Source organism: Trichechus manatus, unplaced genomic scaffold (assembly GCF_000243295.1).
Source record: "Trichechus manatus latirostris isolate Lorelei unplaced genomic scaffold, TriManLat1.0 scaffold00117, whole genome shotgun sequence".
NCBI lineage: Eukaryota > Metazoa > Chordata > Mammalia > Sirenia > Trichechidae > Trichechus > Trichechus manatus.
In genome coordinates, this window is record NW_004444053.1 from 6,922,538 (window position 1) to 6,950,055 (window position 27,518).

The window sequence follows — 27,518 nt, forward strand, 5'->3', positions numbered from 1 at the left end:
ATCGTCCCCTTAATCATTATATAGTGTCCTTCTTCTGCAAAGGCTTTTAACAGATTTTTTTTATCTCTACTACCACCCTTGCAAATTCTTTTTCAATCATAGCCAGATTAATTTTTCTAAAAACTCTTTTGTTGTTTCACTTACTTGCTTAAAAACCTTCCATGGCTCTCCATTGCCAGGTGGATAAAGTTCAGACACTTTCCTTGGCATTCAGGGTTTTCAGATCTTGCCCCAACCTACCTGGACAAATTTGCCTTCCACAACTATCACACATAAGCCCGCTACTCCACCAGACAGTTTCCTGAGCACATCTTATGTATTAGATTACATCCATGTTTGAATCACTCTTGGTTTACAAAAATGCGCGGGGAACAGTTTTCATTCCACCACAATGAAGCTGTGGTTTATTTGAATTTTTTAATTAGTAGAATTATTTACATGTTTTGATACTTAAAAAAAATAATGAACACCCTTGAAAGAATGGCACTGATCAAAAATTCAGAAAACAATAAATGCTGACAAGGCTGCAGGGAGCTTGGAACTCTTATGCACTGCTGGTGGGAATGTAAAATGGTACAGCCACTATGGAAAATGATACGGCGCTTCCTTAAAAAGCTAGAAATAGAAATGCCACATGATCCAGCAATCCCACTCCTAGAAATATATCCTAGAGAAATAAGAGCCAGCATACGAACAGACATATGCACACCCATATTCATTGCAACATTATTCACAATAGCAAAAAATGGAAACAACCTAAGTGCCCATAAACAGATGAATGGATAAACAAATTATAGTACATACACACAATGGAATACTACACAACGATAAAGAATAATGATGAATCCGTGAAACATGTCACAACATGGATGAATCTGGAGGACATTATGCTGAGTGAAATAAATCAATCACAAAAGGGCAAATATTGTATGAGACCACTACTATAAAAAATCAAGAAAAGAATTACACCCAGAAAGAAACAATCTTTGGTGGTTACAAGGGAGGGGAGAAGAGGGAGGGTGAAATAACTATCTGGATAGTAGACAAGTGTTAACTTTGGTGAAGGGAAAGACAATACACAATACAGAGGAAGTCAGCACAACTTGACCAAGGGAAAGGAGACACTTTGAGGAACACAAGGGAAAAAAAAAAAAAAAAAGAGGCAACCACAGTAAATAATAGCATATACAACACTACAACAGTGTCATGGTTTGAATTATGTCCCCCAAAAAATGTGTGTATCAATTTGGCTAGGCCATGATTCCTGGTACTGTGTGATTTTCCTGTATGTTGTAAACCTGCCTCTATGATGTTAATGAGGGAGGATGGGTGGCAGTTGTGTTAGTAAGGCAGGACCTGATCTACAAGACTGGATTGTGTCCTGAGGCAGTCTCTTGAGATGTAAAAGACAGAAGTGAGCTGTGAGACAGGGGGACCTCATACTATCAAGAAAGCAGTGCCGGGAGCAGAGCGCGTCCTTTGGACCGGGGTCCCTGCGCAGAGAAGCTCCTAGTCTGGGGGAACACCAAAGAAAAGAAGGCCAACAGAGAGAAAAAGCCTTCCCCTGGAGCTGACATCCTGAATTTGGACTTTTAGCCTACTTTGACTGTGAGGAAATAAATTTCTCTTCATTAAAACCATCCACTTGTGGTATTTCTGTTATGGCAGCACTAGACGACTAAGACAAACAGTAAAAACGAAAATAACTTACAAGCAGATACATAGGCAGACATGTATGCTGAATAGGGGTAGGAGGGCATATAGGAGTATACCCACGTACTTATTTAGGTTTGGCTGTAGATATTTTCACATACATATTTGTATGTACAGCATGTATATTCATATATATAGTAGAGCACAAAGGGGGCACAGTCATAGAACTTCCTAGACACATCCGAACACCTTGAGGGACCGAGTTACTGGAGCTGAGGGCTGGGGACAGTGGTCTCGGGGGACATCTAGGTCAATTGGCATAACATAGTTCATAAAGAAAATGTTCTACATCCTACTCTGATGAATAATGTCTGAGGTCTTAAAAGCTTGCGAGCAGCCAACTAAGATACATCTTTCAGTCTCATCCCATCCAGAGCAAAGAATGAAAACAACCAAAGACACAAGGGAAATATTAGTCCAAAGGGTTAATGAACCACAGCCTCCACCAGCCTGAGCCCAGAAGAACTAGATGGTGCCTGGCCACCACCACCAACCATTCTAACAGGGATCACAGTAGAGGGTCCTGGACAGAGCAGGAGAAAAATGTAGAATAAAATTCAAATCACAAAAAAAGACCAGACTTACTGGTCTGACAGAGACTAGAGAAGCCCCGAGACTATGGCTCCCAGACACCCTTCTAACTCAGAACTGAAGGCACTCCTGAAGTTCACCTTTCAGGGAAAGATCAGACGGGCCTGTAAAACAAACAGCAACTCAGTTGAGGAACATGTTTCTTAGATCAATCAAGTCTACAAACCAAATGGGCAACACCTGCCCAAAAGCAAAGACAAGAAGGCAGGAAGGGACAGGAAAACGGGATGAATGGAAACGAGGATCCACGGGGTGGAAAGGGGTAGAGTGCTGATACATTGCAGGGACTGCAACCAATGTCACAAAACAATTTGTGTATAAATTGTTGAATGAGAAACTAATTTGCTCTGTAAACTTTCACCTAAAGCATGATAAAATTTTTAAAAATGCAAATACATTTTTTAAACAATGAAATTGTATGTTTTAGACTGGAGCCCTGGTGGCACAGTGGTTAAAGGGCTCACCTGCTAACCAAAATGTTGGTGGTTCAAGCCCACCACCTGCTCCACACGAGAAAGATGTGGCAGTCGACTTCCGCAAAGATTGACACAGCCTTGGAAACCCTCTGGGGCAGTTCTGCTCTGTCCTGTAAGGGTCACTGTGAGTCCGAATAGACTCGATGGCAGTGGGTTTGGTTTGGTTTGGTTTTTGGATGTTTTAGACTCTGGTCATCTCTGACTTACAAACTGAACTACAGCCCAGGAATTTTGAGCATCTGACAGATGTTCTGTTGTTTATCTGAATTGTAGCAAATTTGCCTTCTAACGGAAAGGTTGACAGTTCAAACCAACCCAAGGCACCTCAGAAGAAAGGCCTAGCAATCTGCTTCCAAAAGGTCATAGCCATGAAGGAGCACAGTTCTACTCTGCACACGTGGGGTTGCCATGAGTAGGAATTGACTTGACGGCAACTGATTTAGTTTTGGTTTTGGGTTTGGCCTTTCTTAGAGATACCCAGTTACCCTGGATAAGTGTTAATTTTCTCATTTAATGGAGAAACTGAAAAATCAAAATTGGCTTATTTTTGTAGGCTCAAGTTAGTTGACTTACTTGCTACACCATTCTAAAATAATGATGTTTACACAAGTAAATTGTCTTTTCTAGGCACTCAGTCACCATGGGATAATGGGGCAATGGAAAGAGCGCTAGACTTCAAGTCCGAAGATTTGGGATTCAACTGAATGCTGTGTGATTTTGGGAAAGTCACTTAAGCTCTCTGAGCTTTAGTTTCTTCATCCATAAAATTGGAATAATTGTGTTTCATAGGTCTGTGGTGAGAATTAAATCATGTAACCTGTGAAGGCACCTGGGACATACCATATTTCACTGATTCTAACTCTCACGTTTAGTATTTCTGAAATCAAGATGCATCTTGAACTCAGTGGATCTTGACATTGCATCACAATTTCACTGGTGGTGTTTTAGTGGCACATAAAAAAATGGTGTATCTTAAAATCAGGGGTGTCTTAGATTTGACGAAACATGGTGATTGGTGCTCTGTTTCTCACAGTTGTGCAACGACGTAACCATCCTTTCTGTGCTTATTCTGCTACAAAACGTCTCTCTCCTAAGACTCAAGCATATTGCTCATACTTTTGTTTTTATGTATCTGTTAACTATGAAACCTCAGTTAGTCCTCATCACTGTTAACTAGCTTTCACTGTAAACTTCTAGAGAGCAGAGTGTCTCTTTCACTTTCTTAGCAAATCAACTTGCATAGTTATATAAAGTTCCGTATTTAATAAATATTCACTCTTGGTGCTAATTCCACTTTTGAGACAGCACTGAAACCTGGGGTCTTAACAATACACCAGTGATTTTGGTAAAGCTAGGTAAAGGGCTGGGAATGCAAGACTTGGAAAACTTAAGTTATTACATAGATTTTTTTTTTTAATCTCATTATTTCCTGTTCAAAATGCTGTTGCTTGCCTTATGGCCCCTTGTCTCTTCTATAAGCCAAGCAGCCTCAGACAGCACCACTGGAATGTCTGTGCAGCCAGCAGGCCCTGTTCTGGTGATGGCAGGGTTTGGCCCTTTCCTCAACTAATCTGGATTATTCTTTTCAACAGCCTAAGACAAGAGGAAAAACTTTACTGGCACCAGTACTAAGGCTGGGGATGATAATGAAGAAAATAAGAATAACCAGATGCACGATGCTTCCTTTTCCCAAAATGGATGTTTGTGGACTTTGTCCACAGCCTCTGAATATCTCAGCCATATTTAGACCATTGAGTCACTCATTCATTCCCACTTTTATTTTTCTGTGGTGATCTGACAGGTTAAAGATTTCATAAATTCGGAGCTCCTAGCACAGTTATATTCTTCAGAGGATCAAAATACTCTGATGGAGGAGTCTGCTGAGCAGGCCCAGCGCCGGGACGAGATGTTGCGAATGTACCAAGCGCTTAAAGAAGCTCTTGTGATCATTGGTGACATCAACACTGCCACCGTGTCCACTCCCGCACCACCTCCGGTGGACGATTCCTGGATACAGCACTCTCGCAGGTAGGAGGGCAGTCCCCGTGTTGCCTGAATCCCACCAAACTTATCCAATATCGTTTTCCAAGAGAGATTTCTTAAACTAGTAGGAACCTAAAGAAAAGAAGGAAAAAGAGATGTTCAAATTCAGGAGAAAGAGGGTCAGCTTATCATAACTCTCTTTAAAAATAAGCACAATATATCCTTGCAATGGAATATCATACAGCCATTAAAACGGAAAAGGTGGTTCTTTAAATACTGAAATGAAAAAATAGTCAAGTTCATGTGTTTTTTTTAAAAAAAGTAAGTTGTAGAGTAGTGTGTATAATGTGCTACCATTTATGTACCAGAAAAAGGAATTTATATGTAGAGAGAAAATATACATTTGTACAGATGTAGAATATAGCTAAAAAGACACACAGAAACTGCTATTGGTGGTTGTCTCCACAAAATGAAAGGACGGGCGAGGGAAACTCACTTTTCACCCTTTACTCTTTTATACCTTTTGACTTTTGCAGCATGTATCTGAATTACTCAGTCAAAAAAAAATGGTAATTTTTAAAATTAGTCAAAGTTATAAAATATTTTTTAAGATGAATTCAGACACAAAGTAGTAGTGGGCAAATTGCTGTTTGTCTTTTTCCTCAGGTCACCCCCTCCAAGCCCCACAGCCCAAAGGAGGCCAACACTAAGTGCTCCCCTCACAAGGCCCACATCTGGCCGAGGACCAGCTCCTGCCATTCCCTCTCCGGGCCCACACTCTGGGGCCCCCCCAGTCCCATTCCGTCCAGGCCCATTACCTCCTTTTCCCAACAGCACCGACTCGTTTGGAACCCCTCCACAAGTCCCATCTCGGCCCACAAGGGCCCCTCCCAGTGTTCCAAGGTAAGGAGCAGAGCAAAAAAATGGCGGGGAGGCTCTTCGGTTCTCTTCTCATAGTATGACAGACAAAATATATTTGAAAAAGAAAATTGCAAAAATGTTATGCATGTGTGCAATATTCACCCTAGAGGGGCATCGTGGGGAAATTGCTAAGCCCGTTATACCATTTAAAGACCAATATGTAGTCATTAAAGCCTCTCATTTATCAACTGGCACACATAAGATGGAACCAAAGAAAACTGGATCCAAATGAATGTCATTTTGGCAGCTGTTAGTAGAATCTGAGCGAGGGCTTTGAAACGAGAGTGGTGGCTGGGCTGTGGCACGCCATGTGTTCTGTAGGTCATGAGAGTTGTCATGGGCCTTCTCTATAACCAAAGGAATTCTAGAAAACCACTGAGTTCAAGGAATATTACCCATCGCCCTCTGAACTGTAGTTCTTAAACCCAATATTGTTAATATAGCCTGAGTAAAATCTGGCTGTTTAATCTGCAATTGTTTAAAAACAAACAAAGTATGCACACAAAATTTAACATTAGACATAATGATTGCTGTGTACAATGACTAACCATATATAAGAAATAGAACCATGCATTTGAATAATACATTTTGACAATTATAATCATGTCTTCAGGCCTAAATGTGAAATAAAACAGCTAATAAGTAAATGCAATTTACTAGATTCTCACCTTCATTCATTTATGGTTAAAATATATACACTGTGTCTATCTGTAGATTCTTAAGTTAGAAGTTAAGTTTTTTTTTTCCCAAAATCAAAAATTTAAAAAGGAAAGAAAATTAGCCCATACAAAAAGTTAATTATTTAGAAATTCAACTCAGAGAATAAAAATATTCTATGCTCCATGAAGGAAACCCTACTATTTACATGTACCATAAAAACAGAAGTGACTTCAGTTTTAAATGTGCCCACCAACCCATGAAGGTGCTTACATTTCATTTTGATCCTCAGGTTATTGGGTGTATGAAGAGAAGGAAGGGGGATCTTAAACTAGTGAAAAAGGGTGGTGTATCGGGAATAGCAGGAGATCTGGAATCTTGATTTGGAGAGCTTGATTGTCGTAGGCCTTGGGCATCTCATTCAGCTCTGAGATGGGAGTTCCACATCTATGAAATGGGGAAAAGTCAACAACAAGGCTGTTGTCCAGATCACATGAGAGTTTAATAAACTCTAAAGCACAGTGGTTGCTACTAAGTGTTACCATTTTGGTCCTAATCAAAAAGGATATACGTACTGTCAGTCCTATTTATACCTATTTTTTTTTCTCTAAACTTAATAGATCTGGCTTATAACATATTTAAAAACCCATTGTCGTCAAGTCAATTGCAACTCATAGCGACCCTATAGGACAGAGTAGAACTGCCCCATAGAGTTTCCAGGGAGCGGCTGGTGGATTCAAACTGCTGACCTTTTGGTTAGCAGTCAAGCACTTAACCACTACACCACCAGGGTTTCCATAACATATTTGGAACTGAGCTAAACTTCTAGTAATAATAGTAATGACAATAGCTAACACATATGGTGCTCTTAGTATGTGCTTGGCACTGTCCTAAGAGCTTTACATGTACATTTTTTATTTAATGCTCACAACAACCCAACGAGATAGATTATTATCCACATTTTACAGATGAGGTGCTGAGGTTAAGCAACTTGCCCAAGACTGCTCAGCCAGTCAATAGTGGAGGTGAGGTTGAATCCCAAGCAGTCTGACTCCACAGCCCAGCTCCTAACCACTACACCAGGATTTCTCAGCCTTGATGATACTGACATTTGGGTCCAGATAATTCTTTGTTGTGGGTGGCTGTCCTGTGCATTGGACGATGTTGAGCAGCATCCCTGGCCTCTACCCATTAGATGTCAGTAGCCCCATTTGTGACAACTAAAAACATCTCCAGGCATTGACAGATATTCCCAGGAGGGGCAAAATCACCCTCCTCCCCAAGAACCACTGTACTGTACTATTCAAAAGCATTTCCTTTGCATGGGAAAAACACGAGTTTCAGCGCTGAGCCCCACTATAAGCAAGCTCAAATATATTGGTTTAGAAAACCTCAGATTGACTGGGAAAGTGTCTGCCATTGTGCCAAGAAGGCATGGAGGCGATAGGGGGTAGGGTCAGGAATGGGAAGGCGGAGTTCCGTCCAGGAGCCTTGAAGTCGGCTATTTTGTCTGTTTAGCTGTCAGAAGGAACCAGAGCAACCTGGTGATGCCTGTCCTCGGGAATGAATGTGCATGTCTTGCCTGCTCGATTGGCTGCTTTACCTCTTGGTTTCAGATAAGCTGGCTTGCCAGAAGCCCTTCAGAAAAAATCATCTTTTGAATGCTAAACTGATTTGTTAAGTGGGGTGGAGTCGCTGTTGGTATTTCCGAGCTCGCACGCAGAAGGCAGCCAGGCGGGAGTTGGTAGCCTGCCCTGGACAGCTGGCTGCCCACCGGCAGCAGAGCTGGACAGGGGGCTACCAGGTTAACCCGCCGGCATTGGGGAACTTACAGCACAACAGTTGCATTATTCAAAGATTCTAGAATATTCTCAAGTTAGAGCCGGAGTTAACTGGATCTCGCCTTGCACAGTCCCAAATTTAAAACAGAAATGGGAGTACAGAGTAAAAGAGGAAAGTTGGTGGTTTTGTGCTGAGCGTTCAAATTTAAGTGCCAGTTCAGCACATTGGGAGGGGAACCCCTCCGAGGAGGGGTCACCTGAGAGAGAGCGAGAAAGACTGTCAGGGTCCTTATGCCCATTAAATTCCAGCTTCAGATGGAGAGTTCTGACCGCATAAAGTGTGTTTTTAATAAAAGCCAGAGCAGGAATCCTACCAAATGCAAGCCAGAAGTGGGGTTTAAGATTTCAAAAAGACAGAGAGAGAAAGAAAGGAAATGAAAGAAAGTAAAAGAGAGAGAAAGTTGAGGGAAGTTCTTGCTGAAACGCTACCTTGTTCTATTTATTTATATAGTCCCTTTTCCTGCCGTGATTTGCCTCCCTCCATTTTCTCTATTAAAAACTAAAAAAGTTGAAATGTCATTATCCATCATGTCCAGGAAAACAACCCTTAGCTTTCCGAGAAGGAAGTTTGATTTTTTTTTTTCCAAGTCCTTTGCTTTCTTAAGGGCCATTTCTCCTCTTTTATCTGAAACCAGAAACTCATAACGTGACAAGACAGCACAAACGGTGTCCTGCTGGCTCCCTGTTGGGCTTTAATATTACAAAGGCAATAACTGAACTTGCAGAGGCAAAAAGGCCTGCCATTCAGCATGTGCCTGTGCATAGCTTTCTAATGGATAATTCACAGCTTTGTTAGCAAGTTATGATCTTGACTTTTAAGACCATACATACTTCCATTTTAACCCTATTCAAAGGTAGTCAAAGCACCTAGAATTGTGCAGAAACCATGAGTGTTCTGCTTTTTAAGAAATGATTATCATTATTCTTTCTTTCCATTCCAATGTAAAGGGAGAGGAAGAGGGAGGAGGAGGTGGAGTCACTTTTGGCCCAGCTTTTCTCAGCTGCTAAAGCTGTTCTGGTTTATGTGTACAGAGCGTTTCAGTGAGGGAGCTGGAACTATTGCAAACTACTTGCCTGTTTTAATTAGTTCCACCTGAACTAGGGGAGCATCTCCATCCCTTCCTTACCACTATGGATGCTTCTGTCATTAGTAAGTTGAGGGTACACAAATCTGTGATTTGTGGAACATTTTCTGTTGCCAGAATATTTGGATTGCCCCCTCCCCTTCTCATCCCCACTCAACTTCTCTGAATGGGGCTAAAACCCTGTTTGAAAATCCCAGCCAGCCGTGTACTTGTTTAGGAAGATGATCTTAAACAGACTGCCCTGACTCTGTAGAGTCCCTGTTCTCTTACTTGAAGATCCTAATCTTCATCAGACACTAACTTGAGGAATGAGGTAGTTATTTTTGGTTACAGCTTCTTAAAATTAGTTAATTGGGAATCACATCCTTTGACATTAACAGAACAAATTAACTGAATCAGACTGTGTTTTTCCTGGCAACAGCTGACTCTGGCATTATTTCACTCGTTTGTCTTCTCCCGTTTCCTTGGACTAAGCTATTTTGCAACAGTCTAAAGGAACAAGGATGGGAGGAAGGGTCTCTATCCAAGGAAATGCAGACTCGTTTACCTCATCACTCAATCTTCCATTCAACCCACATGACCAAAAAATACGTAAATAAATACATAAATAAATAGAATGACTTTCTGTTAACCACCCTTGTCTACCACGTCTGATGGTGTCATTAAAAAAAAAGGCCAGAAATCACCAAGGGATTTGGCCTCTACTCCAGCTCATCTAGATGACAGAAACGCACGCTGGAAACCAAGAAGTGTTTCATTTAAAGAGTCCCTGAAGAGCCACGTGGTGAGGCTGATGCCCTGCACTAAATGCACAGCCCCAGTGTAGCAGCAGGACTATCCCAGGGCCCCCCACCTGTGCCTGAGCCCTGATTCATGTGGTTTCTGTGACATTACGTGGCACACTTGGAGCGTCTACCCCAATCCTGCATTCCCAGTCATTTCTTCTGAAATCAACCACCCCCAAGGACATATAGGTCCCTCTACATGCAGAGACAATTAATGTACCCATTTTTTTTTCAGAGATAAAAGAACATTTGATTCTCCTTATAATTTAATTTAACCCTGTCTTACGTGTTTGAGCTTGATGGCCTGCAATGTTTTTATCTCATAAATTTTATCACATAAATTCTGTGTTGATATCATTAACAATGAATACAGAATTCCTTTTACTTAGGGATAAGGTCTCCTTGTTTTGTTTTGTTTCTTTCCAGCCAGTCCCCCAAATTTTGAGTAAGGACAAACCCACAGTTCTTATGAGTGTGTCATTGCATCCCTAACATCAAGGTTTGGTGCCGTGAAGGATGAAGCTGCAGAGCCTTGAAGCCGTGGGCTAAGGGTACACGGAAATTAAGCAACTGCTGTGACTAGCCTGTGTCTGATCCCCTTCAGTTACACGCTGGACCCTCTCTGGCTCACTCCCTCCCCGCAGCCCTCTCAAAATGTGACTTCTTTTAGCCACTGAGTGTCATTTGGACCGATGAGGAATTCATCTTGTAATTTCTGCTTTCAGCCATGAGCTTTCTGTTCATCTAGCTATCCTCCCCCTTTCAAGAACAAATAAATTTATAATTAGGTATTCTAATATTCAGAGAATAGTTTTTGTTTTTTTAGCAACTGGATTTCAAAGTCAAGCAAAGATTTTTAAAAAGTATTATTGCCAAGAATCAAAACAAATTTTGGGGTGTTCTGGTTGATAGTTTAGGCACTTCACCAGGCTACTATGTCACAAAATTTGTGACTGAGACCCTAAATGTAACTAACAGTTTATTGCAGGTTTAAAATGAGCTGTCATGATGCTTAATATACTTTAATGAAAGCAGAAATTTGGCCACGAGCTGTTTTCTAAAGAAAATATCCAATTGAATTTAAGCCCCTCAATTAAATATCCCATCAAAAGCCTCATTAGAATTCCACTATGGTTCTGGTTGTAACATAGTATTTCACTGAGGTGAATCAATGGTTAATGCCAAACTTTCGCCTTCTTCGAGTCTTAGTTTCAATACGGTTTAAGTGAAAGTAAAATTAGTTTGGTGGTTTCCTGCTTGAGTCTAGCAAGCTTGAGCATACTTTACACAAACATCTCCACCCTCCCACGGTTGAGAATGACTGGCAGTTTGTTTAGGTGAGGCCCAGGAACAGAACTGCAAGTGTTCTGAAGGTCAGAATCGGAGAGCTTTGCAGATTGTCAGGTAGACTTCAGATTGCCTTTCCGTTTTCAGCATGTTCCTTACTTTTCCAAACATCTGATGTTGGAGGAGGGTGAAAGAAAAAAGCGGGGAGGGCGGTATCTAGATCAGGCAAAGTGGGAGCAATGTAAATGCAGACAGGCAGCAGGCAGCGGTAACTATAACAATACGCTGCTGTTAGCCCAGTGGAAACTGGCATTAAGTTAACCAAACACAACTGCTTCCACGTCCCATGACAAATAATAGCAAATAGCTCTGCCACTGTTCTCTTTGGGGCGCTAAATTGCTACTGTTGAAGGGAAAGTTTTTCAGAGTTTCAGGGTAGCTAGGCCTGCCCTGGGCTTCACCTGATCAATACAGTAGACAGCCAAGACAGGGCAGCGGGGGCCTCTGGCCCGTGAAACATGCGCAAATGGTTATTACTCTTCCTGTGCCGGTCAGCAGCAAATTGTGACCAGCTGGAATCCGCTGAATGTACCTATAGAAAAGTTGATGCCAGCTCCAAGGCAAGAAAAAAGAATTCTACCCAGTGTAAGCAGACAGCCTTGTAGACACACAGAGACTAGTACTTGCGTTTCGTCACTGCCTTTTTTGGTCCCCTGACTGTGAGGGAAGACTTCACGTGCAGACAGTTACCGTCAGATGATGTGCCGGAGAACGACCAGAGATTCAGCGCACACCATGATTCAGGGCTCTTTCACCCCTAGATTTCATCCAGGCACCAAACTGCGGGAAGGGGCTGCCAGAGCCTCCTCCTTTCCCTCTGACTTACCAGTTACATGAAAGACGAGAAGCAAAATTTAAATCACGCTTAACGCTTTAGCCTATAACAGCCAGGACGTTAACAATGAAAATGTAAATGTTGCATCTTGCACTCAGCACGTGCCTTAAATGCCTACCTCCAGCAATATGAGAAAGGAGTTAAGGATTTAGCTGAGGGTTTGGTGGCTTTTGTCTGCTTGTCGTAACTTTATTGCTGCTCAGATATAGAATTCTGAAACGCCCGACGTTGAAGTCCCTTAGCTTATTCATGCCAACATATTGTAAGCATTGTCAGGGGGAACCTCTGACTCTAAACACATATTTACACCCTTTAGCTGCCAGATGAAATCCATCTGGCTTACCAAATGTTGTTGCCAAAAGAATATTACACTTTAGGTTCTGGCCAAGATTTTAAAAGCAGGATGGGGGCAGTGTTGGAAGGGAGAATGCACATGCCTGAGTTGGAATTGTAGTAAAATTCTTAATTACTCATAATCAGTGGCAAGGGAATTACTCAGAGACAGAGGATTCTAAATCTTCATGAAGTCAGCATTGTCCCCACTGGGAGTTATTTTAAACACTAAAAAATAGGGTAAGGTGTAAGTACTCTTCTTGCTGATCTTATGGGAACCCAGTGAATGTGCAAGATTAATATGAAATTTAGAAGTAAGCTCCACTTCTTCCCTTCTTTTTTGGTGAATCTGCATGTGCATTGAGAGAATCGGCTTGTGGGTTGTTGCCACATTATTAGTGTTTCAATGCAGTTTAGATCACATGGCAACTCTGACCAAAATAGAAGAATTTCTCCGTAGGGCAGAGTCTAAAGCCAGAAGGTGTCCCGGCAGCCTCGCCATGGTGGGGCATTTTCTTTTCCTTCTGGCTGCTTTTCAGGCATCATGGCCACTTGAGAAGCTAAACCACAATTAGCAAGTGCTGTAATTTCTCGAATGATTTTATAACTATTCCCATCAGCATTAGGAAATGTCCACTCCTATTTTCCAGTCAAGGAGCCCTGGTGGCGCAGTGGTTAAGTGCTCGGCTGCGAACCGAAAGATCTGCAGTTCGAACCTACCAGCTGCTCTGAGGGAGAAAGATGTGGCAGTCTGCTTCCATAAAGATTATAGCCTTGGAAACCCTCTGGGGCAGTTCTGCTCTGTCCTACAGGGTTGCTATGAGCCAGAATTGTAGTAAAATTTCTAATTATTCATAATCAATGGCAAGGCAATTACTCAGAGACAGGCTTCTAAATCTTCATGAAGTCAACATTTTTCCCCACTGGAAGTTATTTTAAACACTAAAAAATAGGATAAGGTGTAAATACTCTTCTTGCTGATCTTGTGGGAACCCAGTGAATGTGCAAGAATAATACGAAATTTAGAAATAAGCTCCATTTCTTCCTCTCTTTTTTGGTGGAAGGGATAATGGCAAGTTATAAGGGCTGTGAACCAACTTAGAGGGAAAATAAGTTAAAGACCTGGATAGACCACCACACCAGCATCCCCAAGCATCCATGGCGTTTTTGAAAACTAAGAGGTGAGGCAGTGCAAGAAGACTTAGGTGGCTTTGCATAGGATTTGAGCTATTATCAATGGAAAAGATCTTATTTTACAATCCAATATCCTAGCTGCCTCCACCTGTATTTGGTTTCAGATTTTTATGAGGCAACATCAACTAAATTTATTTTCAGTCTATTTACTTAAATCTGTAATGCTCATTTGAGATATGTTGTTTATCTCAAAAGATCAATATACATCTTCATTCATGTGGAATGGGACCTCTTATGAAAGCAAGAGATGAGAAAGATTTTTGAAGGCATTTTGAAACTCAGCATCTGTACCATGTGTATTTTTTTATGTTTATATTAGGATTATTCTCAAAGCCAATTTTAAGAGTGAATGAAATTTTTCCCTCAAGTAAATCTACCCTTAGGATTGTGCTCAAGGGCCTTCGCCAAATAAGTCTGCACTATTAGACCACCGTTCATGGAGGAAAAGCTATAAAAACTGAGGGAAACATCCACTTATTTTTTAAAACAACTAGAATTGCTTTTTGCTTCTCAGTAGTGTTGGAAAATATTTTAATAACTAAAAGAATAAAACTTCCCATGAGGCAAATTCTACCTTAATTATTGCCTCTTAGGGTAGAAAATTAAGGAAATGTTAGTGTATGTGCTCACTGGAGAAACCACTGCAGTAACTTCCCTCCACATACCTAGGTCTGAAGTCAGAATAAAATCCATGTTCTCCACATCATTTGAGGTAAAGCAAGCTTATAGTTTTAGCTCTAACAATAGTAGCATCCAGACACTCGGGACTAAAATTAGCGGACCAGAAAAATCCCTCTGATTCATCCATAGGCTTTGATTAATTTATTTAAATGCACTATAGTTCCATTTATGAATCTGTAACGAGGGCGGTTGATACGATTGCTTGATTTGTTTTAATATTCAAACACTCTGCATTGCCTCATCACCACCTTAATATTTAGTACTTGAAAACTATATAGTATATTGAAAACCCATCTTAAAGCACATTATCTTTGAATAAACATATTGAAATATTGGTTCTCGTTTTTCCTTAAAACGTTGATGTATGATTGATTACATCTTACAGATTTCCTCCTTTTTTCTGTCCCCGCCTCCTCCAACCCAGGCCCTTTTCTCCACATGTGGCTATTTAATATATATTGTTCACCCAGTCCCCTAGGCAACTGAACAACACCGGGGGGCGCTCGTGCCAGTAACCATTGCTACAGTATTGTTCCTAATGCCCCTCCCTGGAGAGCAAAGAATTTTCAGCAAAATATTTTTGAGGGTCACAAGGAATCTGTGCAATTTAGAAATCCTTTCCTAGTCCCCACAAACTGTTCACAGCTTTCACTTAAAATGTTATTTTTTATCATTTAAGTTTGCAATTCTAATTTTTTCTATGAGTTTCAGACCACTTATTAAATAAAAGTGCATTTTGGGATGTAAAAATGTGTAGCTATAATAGTGAAGGTAGCACGGACCACTGTCTCCAGTTCAGAAAGCAATGTTCCATTAGAAAAGCAGGTTTTAGAAAACCTCCCCTTACGGCATTCTCACTGCACCCCTGCTCTGTACCCCTGTCCTTATGACTTCCCTTGTCTCTCAGCTGGGCCCTACACCCAGTTATACAGCAGTCTTCTTTAATTACTTATGTCAGACACCTGCCTTCTTGCCGTGTTTGGCAGGCCAGCAGGATGAGGTAATAATCAGAAGAAAATGTTCTAGTTCTTTGGCCTCATCCACGTACAACAGTATTCCAAACTATTCTTCGTGGGTGAGAACAGAGCTGCTTTGGGATCTCTTGATCTAGTGTTTTCTAGGAGTGTGGAGGGACAAAACTGCAAACTTTCTTGCTCCCTTCTAGAATAATCGAAATGTAAATGATATCTGCCTTTGCCTGGTCTTTCAAGGCTGTTCATTACTGGTTAGACGTTAAGTGGAAATGAAAGCCGTTCATTTATAAACATTTCGGGTGTACTTTCTCCAAGTCCAGCTGTCTTCTAAGCACAGGCTCCCCTGGTCATTACAGCAGTGTTTTCCTGAAAGCATTTTTTGTAGCTCGAGGACGACGGCAGTTTTTGTAAGACAGATGCCTAAAAGACATATGGTTTTCATAGATTTTTCCGTCTAGACTAGCTTTATTTAGTGACTTTTGGTCTGAATTGGTCTAGTTAAAGTTTCTGTAGGAGCTTGTATAAAAATTTTAAATGTGGGCATACCATTAAGGTGTAAAACAAAAAGTTTGACTTCTTACTGGCGAGAGATTAAAAGGGATTGGTTGAAAATTTCCTTCAGGTTAAGTAATTCTGATCATCCTGGGTTCCATCCCCACAGCGCCATCCAGGATGGAAAGGCTTGCCCTAAAACTCCTGTTAAATTCATATAAGGCTCACTGTTTTCCTGAGTAAATTCTTTGTGTCCTGGTTGATGTGTGTGTGTGTTAGAAAGCTCTAATTCTTTCTGCAGACTCTTTATATGGCCCTGGAGACATATGATTCCTTGCCCTTTTAGCACCAATTTTTACAAACACAGCATTTCTCTTGTTTTAAAAAATAGTTCCCATTATGTTCTTTTAAGAACTATCCATATGGGATCACAGTGACAACAACAACTCAAAAGATTAGATAGGAACCTTAGGGGGCAGTGAGTTTATGTTAATGAGGGAGGAACAATTCAGAAAAGGAGGGTGAGAATGGTTGCATAACTCGAAGAATGTAATCAATGTCACTGAATTGTACATGTAGAAACTTAAATTGGTGTATGCTTTGCTGTGTATATTCCCAACAACAACAACAAAATAAATAAAATTCAGAGGAAAAAAAATAGGGAAGATTTTTGGACGTGAGTAATAGTGGAATTGAGAATAATATCCCAGGCAGAGGGAGTAGTAGATGAAGTGTAGTGTTTATTCATATAATAACGGGGTTTTTCAATTTGTCTGAATAATAGGGTATAAATAAGGAGATAGAGAGAAATCTGTAAAGAAGGTTTGGGCCCTAGAGGATATTAGAAGCAAGGCTGCTGAGTTTGAATTAAGTCAGCAAGCCATCAGAAACCACGGGCTGTTTGTGAGAGGGAGAGTGACCTGATTATGGCTTCTCTTCAGAAAAGTCATCTGGTAGCGTGGTCGGCGGTATGAACTCAGGGACTTCAGGGCCACTGCAGTCATCTAAGGCCTGAAAAGACGTGGTGCTACTGGGCAAAGGCAGCAGGGACAGACGGAGAATGAAGGCAGAGGCAGAATGAATCTGTAACATACCGGGAGTGACGAGGCAAAGACCCTTGAAGAATTCAGCTTCAGGGAATGGGTTGATTATGGGAAACTGGAATATCAAAAGGAGGAATAAAATTAGTCATGGGGAAGGGATTTCATGGGTTCAGTTTTAGGTTCTGAGTTTTGAGGTATTGTTGGGCCAAGAGGGAGGTGGAAATGTCAGTGTGTGGTTCTGATGAGAAGATACCACTAAAAGTGCAGATGTGGGAGTTTTCTGCAGGAAGATGATAATTGAAGCCCTGGGAGAAGATGCTTTTCTGAAGAAAGCAGAGGGAGAGGAAAGAGTACCAAGGCTAGGAGCCTTCAGAATATTTCCTCTGGAGTCGGGGAAGAGGGTTATGGGTAGGAGACGGGAGTGGAATCAGCAAAGGAAATGGAGAAGTAGTCATCCAAGAAGTGGGAGGGGAACCAAGAGAGCATGTGGCAAGTTAAGGGGGAGGGGTAATATCATGACTTCACAGTAGTACTCACTTGTGCCTTACCAGAATGAAATGCCTCATCGGCAGTCCCTAAAAATCACAAAAAGCAGTCACAGAAGAATGTGGCCCCATTCTTATACTCCTTTGTTGAAACTCAGGCATTTAGGGTTTTCCTTGACAATTTAAGAAGTAGGTGGACACCGATGTATTTTTACCCAATGTAAGTTCTTATTCTTCAAAGATGAAACTGTGTCCTCCAAATCTGTATTTTTATTCTCCAAATGAATTATTGGCCACTTAAAATCCTATGCTTAAGTATAAGAACATAAAGGAGGAAAAAGGCCTTAAAGTGGGGTTTAAATGTATTCTACACAGTCCCCTTTTTCAGAACCTGAGGAATTCTGTTTCATTTTGAGTAACGAACCTCTCTTTTATGTAATAATATTTGTTATTTGTGTCTGATTCCAAAGTATAGCAATTGTTCATTATGAAAATTTTTAATAAAACAGAGAAAATCATGAAGAAGAAAATTCACTCCAAATTCTACCACCCAGAGATAATTTCTGTTTACATTTTGGTTTCTATTAGTCCAGTTTTTTTTTTTTTTTTTTTTTTGTCTATTCCCTTACATACTATGTATTTTGTAAAAATGTTTGTGCATATTTTTATAAAATTGGCATATTATTATACATCTGGTTTTGTAATCTATATCTTTCTTTAACAATATGTTTTGAATGGTATGTCAGAAAAATATCATTAAATATTTATCTAGTACATATAAAATTTTTAAAAAGAGTCCCAACAAGCCACAGAGTAAAGGAGACTGAACCATAGGAGTTTCCTAGTGCTTTCAACCAACAATGAAAATTCCTTCTTAAAACGCAGTCAAAGAATCATTTGAAAACAATATCGCACTTGCAGAAGGAAAGAATAACTTCTCGACTTGCACAGAAATCAGCCTCTTCTCCCCCTTTTAAAGAGCTAGCACCACAGATCCGGGCCCAGTTTAACTGCCTCAGAACCAGGAGCTCGCAAAAGGGAGAAAACATGGGCCGTGCTGTCTCCACCAGTACCATCACTTGGCTTTGCACGAAGCACTGCCTTGGACTTAGTCACATATTTGCTCACTGACATGGCAGCTCGCAAAGCACACTGCCTCTGTGTTTGTTTTTCTCTGTTTGTATTTCTCTGTTTGCTTTAAAACTTTTTGTTTGTAACATTTGAGCTCTAAGACATATTAGAGCTCCCCCTGCTGGAATTTCTTTTAAATCACTGGGATTGTAATTAGGAAACAGTTAACTCTGTCTCCATTTTTACCGGTTGGACTGATAGAAATGACCAGAAAGATACCAGGTGGTGCATTTAAAATTGGCCTTTGAATTCACCAGGTATCATCAACAGGCAGAAATGAGATGTTGGTGAAACACAAATCCTCTCTAAGTCAAATTCCTCATGATCATTTTTTTGTTTAAAACAGAGAGAATTGGAAGGTTAACTTTTCTATCAGTATTTCTAATTACCTATTTACCCTCTCTGAGGTAAACCCATACCCATGTCCAAGTCACATACCCATGCCTGAAAAGTTCTTGTTCTCTCAGAAAGGGATGTAAAAGCCTTTCCATCTTCCCAAAGCAGAAATGAAGTTTCCAGTTTTATATACAGATTAAAGTCTTGCCTTTTTCCTCCCATCCTGGATTCTGTTTCGTCTTCTCCTTGACTGATGATGACAAAAGGGATATGCACCTTAGAGTATACGCTTGTCTCTCACTCTGGTTAGTAGCTAGATCTCAGCACCTGCTTCCCACCATGTCTGATTTCCATTTCCTCTCCTGCTTTAGCCCTAGTGGCAGGAGTTTGCCTCCCCGTCTTCCCTGGGCCTGGGTGGGAGTGAGGGGAAAGGGAGAAAAAAGAGGACAGAAGAATAGAAGAGGGTCACAGATCGTTTTACTCCATCCACCGTCGATAGGCAGAGTTTCTACAGAATGTAAACTCTTGGAGATCACCTTGAGAATTTCCCAAACAGGAGGAAGGAAGGGAGGAGGAGGCATTGAGGGAGGAATCATTAGAAGGGACACTGCCTAACTTTGTTCGATAGCCATGTGTTTGTAAATCTTTTTAAAATATCACATCCTTTCTCTGTGTGTAGTTTTCTCAATAGTGTATTCCTCTTACCTTCTGCTGCTTAGCATCTCTTTTAGTCCGTTCCTCTCCCCCATCTTATCTGTTGTTGATGATGGAGTGCAAAAGGCCAAAATATAAAAAAAAAATCTGAAAAGTAGCGCTTTTTAGACACCAATGTTAATGCAACAAAAATCCTCTAGGATATCTCGTTTATGAATTAGGGTTTGTGGCAAACAAGTAGTTTTGGTACTTGTGATGAAGAGCGACACTTGATTTCTCAAACTGACAGTAACTTTTCTAGCTTTGTTTCCTTTGCACATACTATTTACTGTTCCTGAATGCCAGTCCCTGCAACTTTCCCTACTTTCTGGAAGTCCTTCTAATCCCCCAACCTCCTTCCAACTCCAGGCTAGGTTAGATGTCCCTGAAAGTCCTTAAACATAGTCCATGACAGCACTTATCTTCCTGTTGTCATTGTTTACTTGGCCTCTCTCCCCAGGTAGACTAGAAACTCCTGCGGAGCAGTGAGTGAACGTCTCCATTTCTGCATCTTGACTCTTGATACAGTGCCTAGCACATAACTAGGGCTTATTGAGGGGATGAAAGAATACAAAATGAGGTGACCTGCAATGCTTAATCGAAATTAGTTTATAAATTAGTCCACTGTTTGGTGTATTTTAAGAACCACTTTAAACACAAACACTCTCTCTTGTTCTGTTCTATTGAAAACCTTGCCAGGGTGAATGCTGTCATAAACTTCGTTTTGCAGATTGTAAACCAAGCAGAGTTCATCTGGGCAAATCATCCTTTAAACTCTCTTTCTGCCACAGCCACGGAAGTGGACATTCCCATACCATCCCTTTGGGTAAAATCCAAATTAGATATTTAAGACAATGTAAAGAAAGTGTGACAAAGCAGATTATATTACCATTTATCTCAGAAACTAGTTTATACAGGATATTACATGTTTGCACCATCAAATAAAAATTGGGGACTGTTTTTCTCCTTATGTTCATATATCAGATTTCATGAATTGGTTCATACTTTCCCAGTGACATAGATGATAAAATCATAGGTTCATTTTCACAGGGGAAAGAAATGCTGGTTCTAATATACAACAAGAATCACATTAGAGAATTCCTTAAACCTTTTAAATGACTCCAAGTCCTATGTTCTTTCCAACAATTACTGTAAACTATTCTTGGACAATATTGGCTCACTTTTAGTAAAGCTGAAAAGGCCAAAATATGCTGGATATCATCATATAGTATTTTTGACGATAAATTAGAAAATATCTTCCACGTGGACAAAATCATGACTGTTATAGCGTTTTTCTCAAGTTAGCCTCATACCTTCTAGATATCTAAAATCTGTTTATTGACTCAATGCTCAAAATAAGAAGCAAACCACAAACACAATGTTGAAATGTGAAATACTCTGTCCCACAATCTGTTCTCTCAGGGCAGACGTTCACAAGAGGAAGTAAAGGTCCTGGATCATAAGTAATTGCATCTCCATTCTACCTAGAAGGGCACTCTGAATCAATTCTTTCATTCGTACTTACTGAAGTACTACTTGGGACACTGCCCTCTGTTGGTGTTGTGGACAGCAATAAGTTGTCTTAGTTATCTAGTGCTGCTGTAACAGAAATACATTTATTTTCTCACAGTTTAGGAGGCTAGAAGTCCGAATTCAGAGTGCCAGCTCTAGGGGAAGGCCTTCCCTCTCTGTTGGCTCTAGAGGAAGGTCCTTGTCTCTTTGAGCTTCTGCTCCTGGGCAGTCTCCATGTGGCTTGGCATGTCTCTTCCCCTATCTCTGTTCTGCTTGCTTGTTTAATCTCTTTTATATCTCAAACGAGATTAACTCAAGATAAACCCTACACTAATCCTTCCTCATTAACATCATAAAGACAACCCATTCCCAAATGGGATTATAACCACAGGCATAGAGGTTAGGATTTACAACACATATTTTAGGGGGACATAATTCAATCTATCACAGAAGTATAAGGAGTAATCTCTGCTCACAGGAAGTTCATAATGTAGTTCAGATGATAAGATATGCATGCATGCCCCAGACTTTGAAAAATGATGCAAGGATTAAATATTTCAAGAGGGTCATGGAGAAGCAAGGCATTTCACTTCCTGGGATGGAGATGCACTATGGCAAACCCCCACCCAAGCTGATGACTCCAGAGGTATGTTTGCCTGGAGCAGCTCCAGAGACAAGTGGTTCTGCAGAGCCCACTTTGGGAAGTGTTCTTTGCAATTTCAGAAAACTCACAAAGCAGTTTTCATTTTCTTTTGTTTTCTAAGAAATTCGTCAGATGTAGCCAAAAGAAAGGAGGTGCCAGCAGATGAAACGCTTCTGTTTTTTTTGGATCTATTTCAGCAATAAAGTAAAGAAGTTGGGCAAGTTGCTATCAGATTCTAGTCATCCTTAGAAACCTGGGGTCTATAACTCTCCATGTTCCTAGATGTAATTATGTGTCAGTTGAATTTTTGAGAGTTATACAGTGAAACCAGTGAGAGCCAGAACTTCACAGGACTGCCTTGCTTTTCTGAGTCTCACAAGTTTTCCACGTTTGGCAGGTGCAGACACTACTTTTCTGTCTTCTCTATTGAATGGAAAATATTTGAGTTTTCCTTCTCTGACAGGTTGCTAACTTACCCAGGTTCTGGCTTTCACAGGTTTTACTGTATTTTAAAGCTTCAGTTAGATTTAATAAGTAGAACTTGTGGCATAAAAGGAGCCTCTTGCAAAAAAGGCTACCTTTATGCAAATAACTACCCTCCAAGGCAGTTATCTTTGCTAGAAGTGCCAACCTTTGTATGTATTCTTTAAACATTTTCCTTTTTAATTTGGCTAACTTACAGGTTGGAGTTCAAGCCTACCATTTCTAAATATGAGAATTTGGACTGCAGGTTTAAAGATACTTACTTTCTATACTTACTTCCATTTTCATAAGCAAATACAAGCTTCCTTGAGCAAGTATTCATTAGTAATAACTAACAAGAAAACTGCTGTAGTATCGTATCTTGATCTCTACAATATAAGCCCAAACTGATTTGACCAGTGCTTAAGTCTGATTCGCAAAGACATTAAACTGTTTCTACAGTTATTTCTTCCTCCTTCCTAAGATTTTTCTCCGTACTTTCTCTTTTTGCTCTTACTTTATCTGTCAAATGAACTGATGTGATAATAAAGTGAGGTCGAAAATCATTTATTATGCTTTAGAACAGTGGTTCTCAAAGCCCAATCCCAGGGCCAGCAACATCATCATCATCTAAGAACTTTTTAGAAATGTCCCAACCCATTAGAAACGCTGTGTGTGAGGTCCAGCAATCCATGTTTAACAAGCCCTCCAGGGGATTCTGACGCACGCTCCAGCGTGAGAACCACTGCCTTAGAACATGCCAATAGAACTGTCCAATCTAAAGAGCCCCAGGCTAGGAGTCGTGAGATCTTGGTGTAAGCATAGGGAAGGAAGGAGACTGAGCTCATACCCCAGTCTCGCTCACACATTTACAGTCAGACAATCCCCACTTTCCATCATGAGGACCAGGCCATTTCAGTCATCAGTATCCCACTAGCCGGAAGCAAGAAGTCAGAGGAGTGGTGTTCCCATTCCACCCCACATGCTAATGCCCCAAAGCAGTTTGCTCTATTCAGGTCTTCCCTGACCCCTGTTAAGAATAGCCTCCCATCATGAACACTCAGAACCAGCTGATCCAAACAAGAGCAGATGAAATTTTAATTCTTCATTTTTAGAAGAGAGTAAGATGAGGCAACAAATAATGCATTTCCTTTCTTATTGGTGAAACCAGCTTCTCCCCCACAATGCCACCCACCCTGCGTGAGCATTTGACTTTCTTACAAAACTTGTCATTGTCCAAAATACTGTAACCAGGCCATCCCTGAAGCTACAAATACAAGTTGGAGTCTTACATGTTTCCCTTTGATTTGGAAGCAGAAGTATGGCTCTTCTGTCATAGCCATAAACTGCCCACATGCAACACGGTGTTTCAGTAAACACTGAAGTGATGCAAGATGCTCTGTTTCAGTATAACGGGTTACTTAATGAAGCCCATCACTAAACAAAATAACTGAGAAAACTTTGGTACAAAACAAACAACTTTGCTTTGCTCAAAACAGTCTCGTGAATGAATGTCTTTGCAAACCCTCTGAATGGTTGGGAACTGGACCAATGAAATGAACCTTACCAGTAAACCTTAAGTGCTTTTCTGGTGTTGAAGTTGGCACACATCTTAGCATTGCTTAAGAAAATTCACCCTGAAAAACTTAGTGTTCCTCTCGAATTGCTTTCTGGTAACATTTTACATATAGATTACTGGTGTTCTTTTAATTGTTTTAGAAACAAAATGATACTCATTTCTTCTTGGAGGGTGGGAAGTTCTTATGGCCTTAACTATTCTAGGATTTTTAATTATTAAGCAACTACATATATGGGTTACTTTAACCTGAAACTGGAAATATTTTAAATATTTCATAATTGTTTTGAGAGGATATGATGGAAATGCTATCTTTTATTCTTCAGTCATTAATTCACCAAACAAGTATGCAGTGCCTATTCAGTGCAAAGCCCTAGGAACACCCCTAAAGAGCTCAGAATGAATAATTTCTCCAAACTTATTTATTTGGAAAAAAAAAAAGCACTCTGATACAAAGATCATGCTGAGTTCTGGGATACTCTGGTGACAAGACAAACAAAAAACCTGGCATATAGCAGGAACTTATATTCTGGTCTCCTGCCTTTGTCTTCTTTCTGCAGTTGGCTATTACTCTTGCCCTCTTGGCCCATCAGCAGGGGCCAACGATTGGGGAGGAGATTAATGAAACTTCCTGCAGCCATCAGAGTATTTAAATCTTTCCGTTCTCTATCTCCACCATTGGACTCTTCCCTTCAGTCCTCATCACTTAATTTTCAGTTTCTTTCACCTCTTATTACAGACCTGCATCCTCTAACAACTTCCAGATTTTATATGCAGTAGTTAAAATCATATTTGCTCCTGCTTTGAGCACACTACTATGTTCTCAAGCTTCCCGGAATATTTTTTCAGAGTCTGAGTTACAGAATTTTGCCCTACTTTTCCACTTAAAATGGGGCGCTTTATAGTATGGAATAGTTTACATCTTTGTCCTATTCCATTCTTATCCCACTCTGAATTGAATCTGAGTTCTTTAAAATCATGCAGCATGATGCAGTCCACATAGTAGATGCTCAATAAATAATGCACTTGATATATAACTGGAAGACATGTGACAGGTCATCTAGTCTGAGTCCCCTGTATCATAGATGAGGAAACTGACGCTTAGAGGAGTTGAGTGGATTAATGGTGGTACAAACTACAATTGGAGCTAGACTCCACATCTTTTGACTTCTGGTCTAGGACTCTTTCTATATAAGCACGCTGCCACCATCAAATATAAGCCTCTGAGAGATGCCTCAAAAGTGTTGTATTTCTGGCCTCATTGGACCTGCTTGCCTTGACCTGGGCAAGACTTTAACCTGGCTAACCATCTTTGTTTAGGCCCTTTTCACACATTCATTTGTTTGGTCATTATTCAATAAATATTTATTTACTGTCTTCTAATCACATTATACTAAATGCTGGATACATGTAAAAATAGAAAACGTGGTCTCTGCTCTCAAGGAGTTCGAAATCTGTTGCGGGGAAGGGACATAGACAATAATCTAGTAACTAAGTAATTGCAAATATGGGTAAGTGCTGTGAAATACACAAATAGCATGAAGTGGTAGTGGATGGGGAGGTTGAAAATATGGGATGGTTAGGAAAGACTGAGGAGTGACCTTTAAACCAAGACCAGAAAGATCAGAAGAGAGCCCAGTTTACATTCCTTTCTCTCTTGGCTGCTGTCCTTGGTCTGAGCATATGCATAAAACACTTTCCAACCCACCAGGCCATCCTGCCTGTCACTAAATCTGTAGCTTAAGGTTCAACTTTTTTCAAATAAAATCCCCTAGTTAAGTCTCATTATTGAACTTCCTGGTAGAGTTTCCCTCCTTCAAGTTCAAACTCTGGCCACCCTGCCTGCCTCCCATAATTGCTTAGTTGCAAAGAATACGTGATTATTTGACAAACTCCCTGAGGGCAGAGAGTTTATTACTTAGTATATGATCATCATCATCATCATCATAATCCAAACACCTACTAAAAAGTTAAAGTAGTCAAATACTTTATAGGTGGAGTTTCCAAGGGTCTGAATCCTGCATTTTGCCACAGCAGTAATTTATTAACAGATGCCCTTGTATTATGGAAAGGTCAATAGATATCACAAACATTCATAAATTATTTCTTACTTCCAAGGAGTAACTTCTACTTATTCATTTATTTGTCAAACATTCAGTGACTGAATGACAAGCACTGAGCTAGACTCTGTTGGAATTGAAGATGAGTAAGACAAAGCCCATTTCTAATCAGTGAAGCTAAACATATAAGCCTAATAAGAATTCAGTATGATAATTACTAATAGAAATATGATGAGATGCTATAGAAGCAATTGTATCCAAATAGAGAAAGGGAGGTAGGTTCAGAGAAGGCTTCACAAAGGTGAGTCTTAAAGGATGAATAGCAGTTCCAGCAAGTGCACAAGAGGACATTGAGAACGTAGCATGTAGCAACCTACTAAACACTGGATGGAACAAGGTAAACGGACATGACCTTTGACCTCTAGACACTTCACATCAAAGGAGAAAATGATGCAGATTCAAGATTCAGGACATTAGTTAAATAAATATGGTCATTTTAAAAGAACATGAATGTGCTAGCAAAGGGGCAGGTGGTTTTGCATGGTAGTAAGTGAAAAGGAAATTGGAGAGGATTTTCCCCACTGCGGAATTGCCAAAACATTTCAGTTGGTCAGGTTCCTTTCTGTAGGAAGAGGACTTATTTGTCTACTCAAATTAAGCACTAGTATTGATTGGTATAATTTTGCTGTTGTGCCTATAAAATATCTCTAATTACACTTTTAAAAATTGAGTGCCTGCTTCTTTAATGAGGCTGTACATGTAGACCAAGAGGCAGTCACTCAAACAGAACAAGGGGATACTGCATGGTTTAAAATCAGGAAAGGTATGTGTTAGGGTTGTATCTTTTCACCATATTTATTCAGTCTGTATGCTGAGCAAATAATCTGAGAAGTTGGACTATATGAAGAAGAATGTGCCATCAGGATTGGAGGAAGATTCATTAACAACCTGTGTTATGCAAATGACACAACCTTCCTTGCTGAAAGCGAAGAGGATTTGAAGCACTTACTGATGCAGATCAAAGTCTAAAGCCTTCAGTATGGATTACACCTCAACGTAAAGAAAACAAAAATCTCACAACTGGACCAATAAGCAACATCATGATGAATGGAGAAAAGACTGAAGTTGTCAAGGATTTCATTTTATTTGGATCCATAATCAACACCCATGGAAGTGCAGTCAAGAAATCAAAGTACATATTGCATTGGGCAAATCTGCTGCAAAAGACCTCTTTAAAGTGTTAAAAAGCAAAGATGTCATTTTGAAGACTAAGGTGTGCCTGACCCAAGCCATGGTATTTTCAGTCACCTCATATGCATGCAAATGATGGACAATGAATGAATAAGGAAGACCAGAGAAGAATTGATGCCTTTGAATTTTGGTATTGGTGAAGAATATTGAAGATACCATGGACTGCCAGAAGAATGAACAAGTCTGTCTTGGGAGAAGTACAGCCAAAATGCTCCTTGGAAGTGAGAATGGTGAGAACATGATACTTTGGACATGTTATCAGGAAGGACCAGTCTCTGGAGAAGGACATCATGCTTGGTAAAGTAGAGGGTCAGAGAAAAAGAGGAAGACCCTCCACAAGATGGACTGACACAGTGGCTGCAATGATGGACTCAAGCATAACAACGATTGTGAGGATGGCGCAGGACCGGACAGCATT

The 27,518-nt window shown here is 40.4% G+C and overlaps 1 protein-coding gene across 4 annotated transcripts in view; it reads left to right on the plus strand.

Annotated features, from left to right (window-relative positions):
* Positions 1–27,518, plus strand: part of DNM3 (dynamin 3) — a 717,102-nt gene that overhangs the window by 677,895 nt on the left and 11,689 nt on the right. For all 4 annotated transcript variants that reach the window (XM_023738465.1, XM_012557752.2, XM_004384112.3 and 1 more), the window contains 2 exons: positions 4,582–4,808; positions 5,430–5,666. In XM_023738465.1, coding sequence (XP_023594233.1) covers positions 4,582–4,808; positions 5,430–5,666 — 464 coding nt within the window. The remainder of the gene's footprint in view (positions 1–4,581; positions 4,809–5,429; positions 5,667–27,518) is intronic.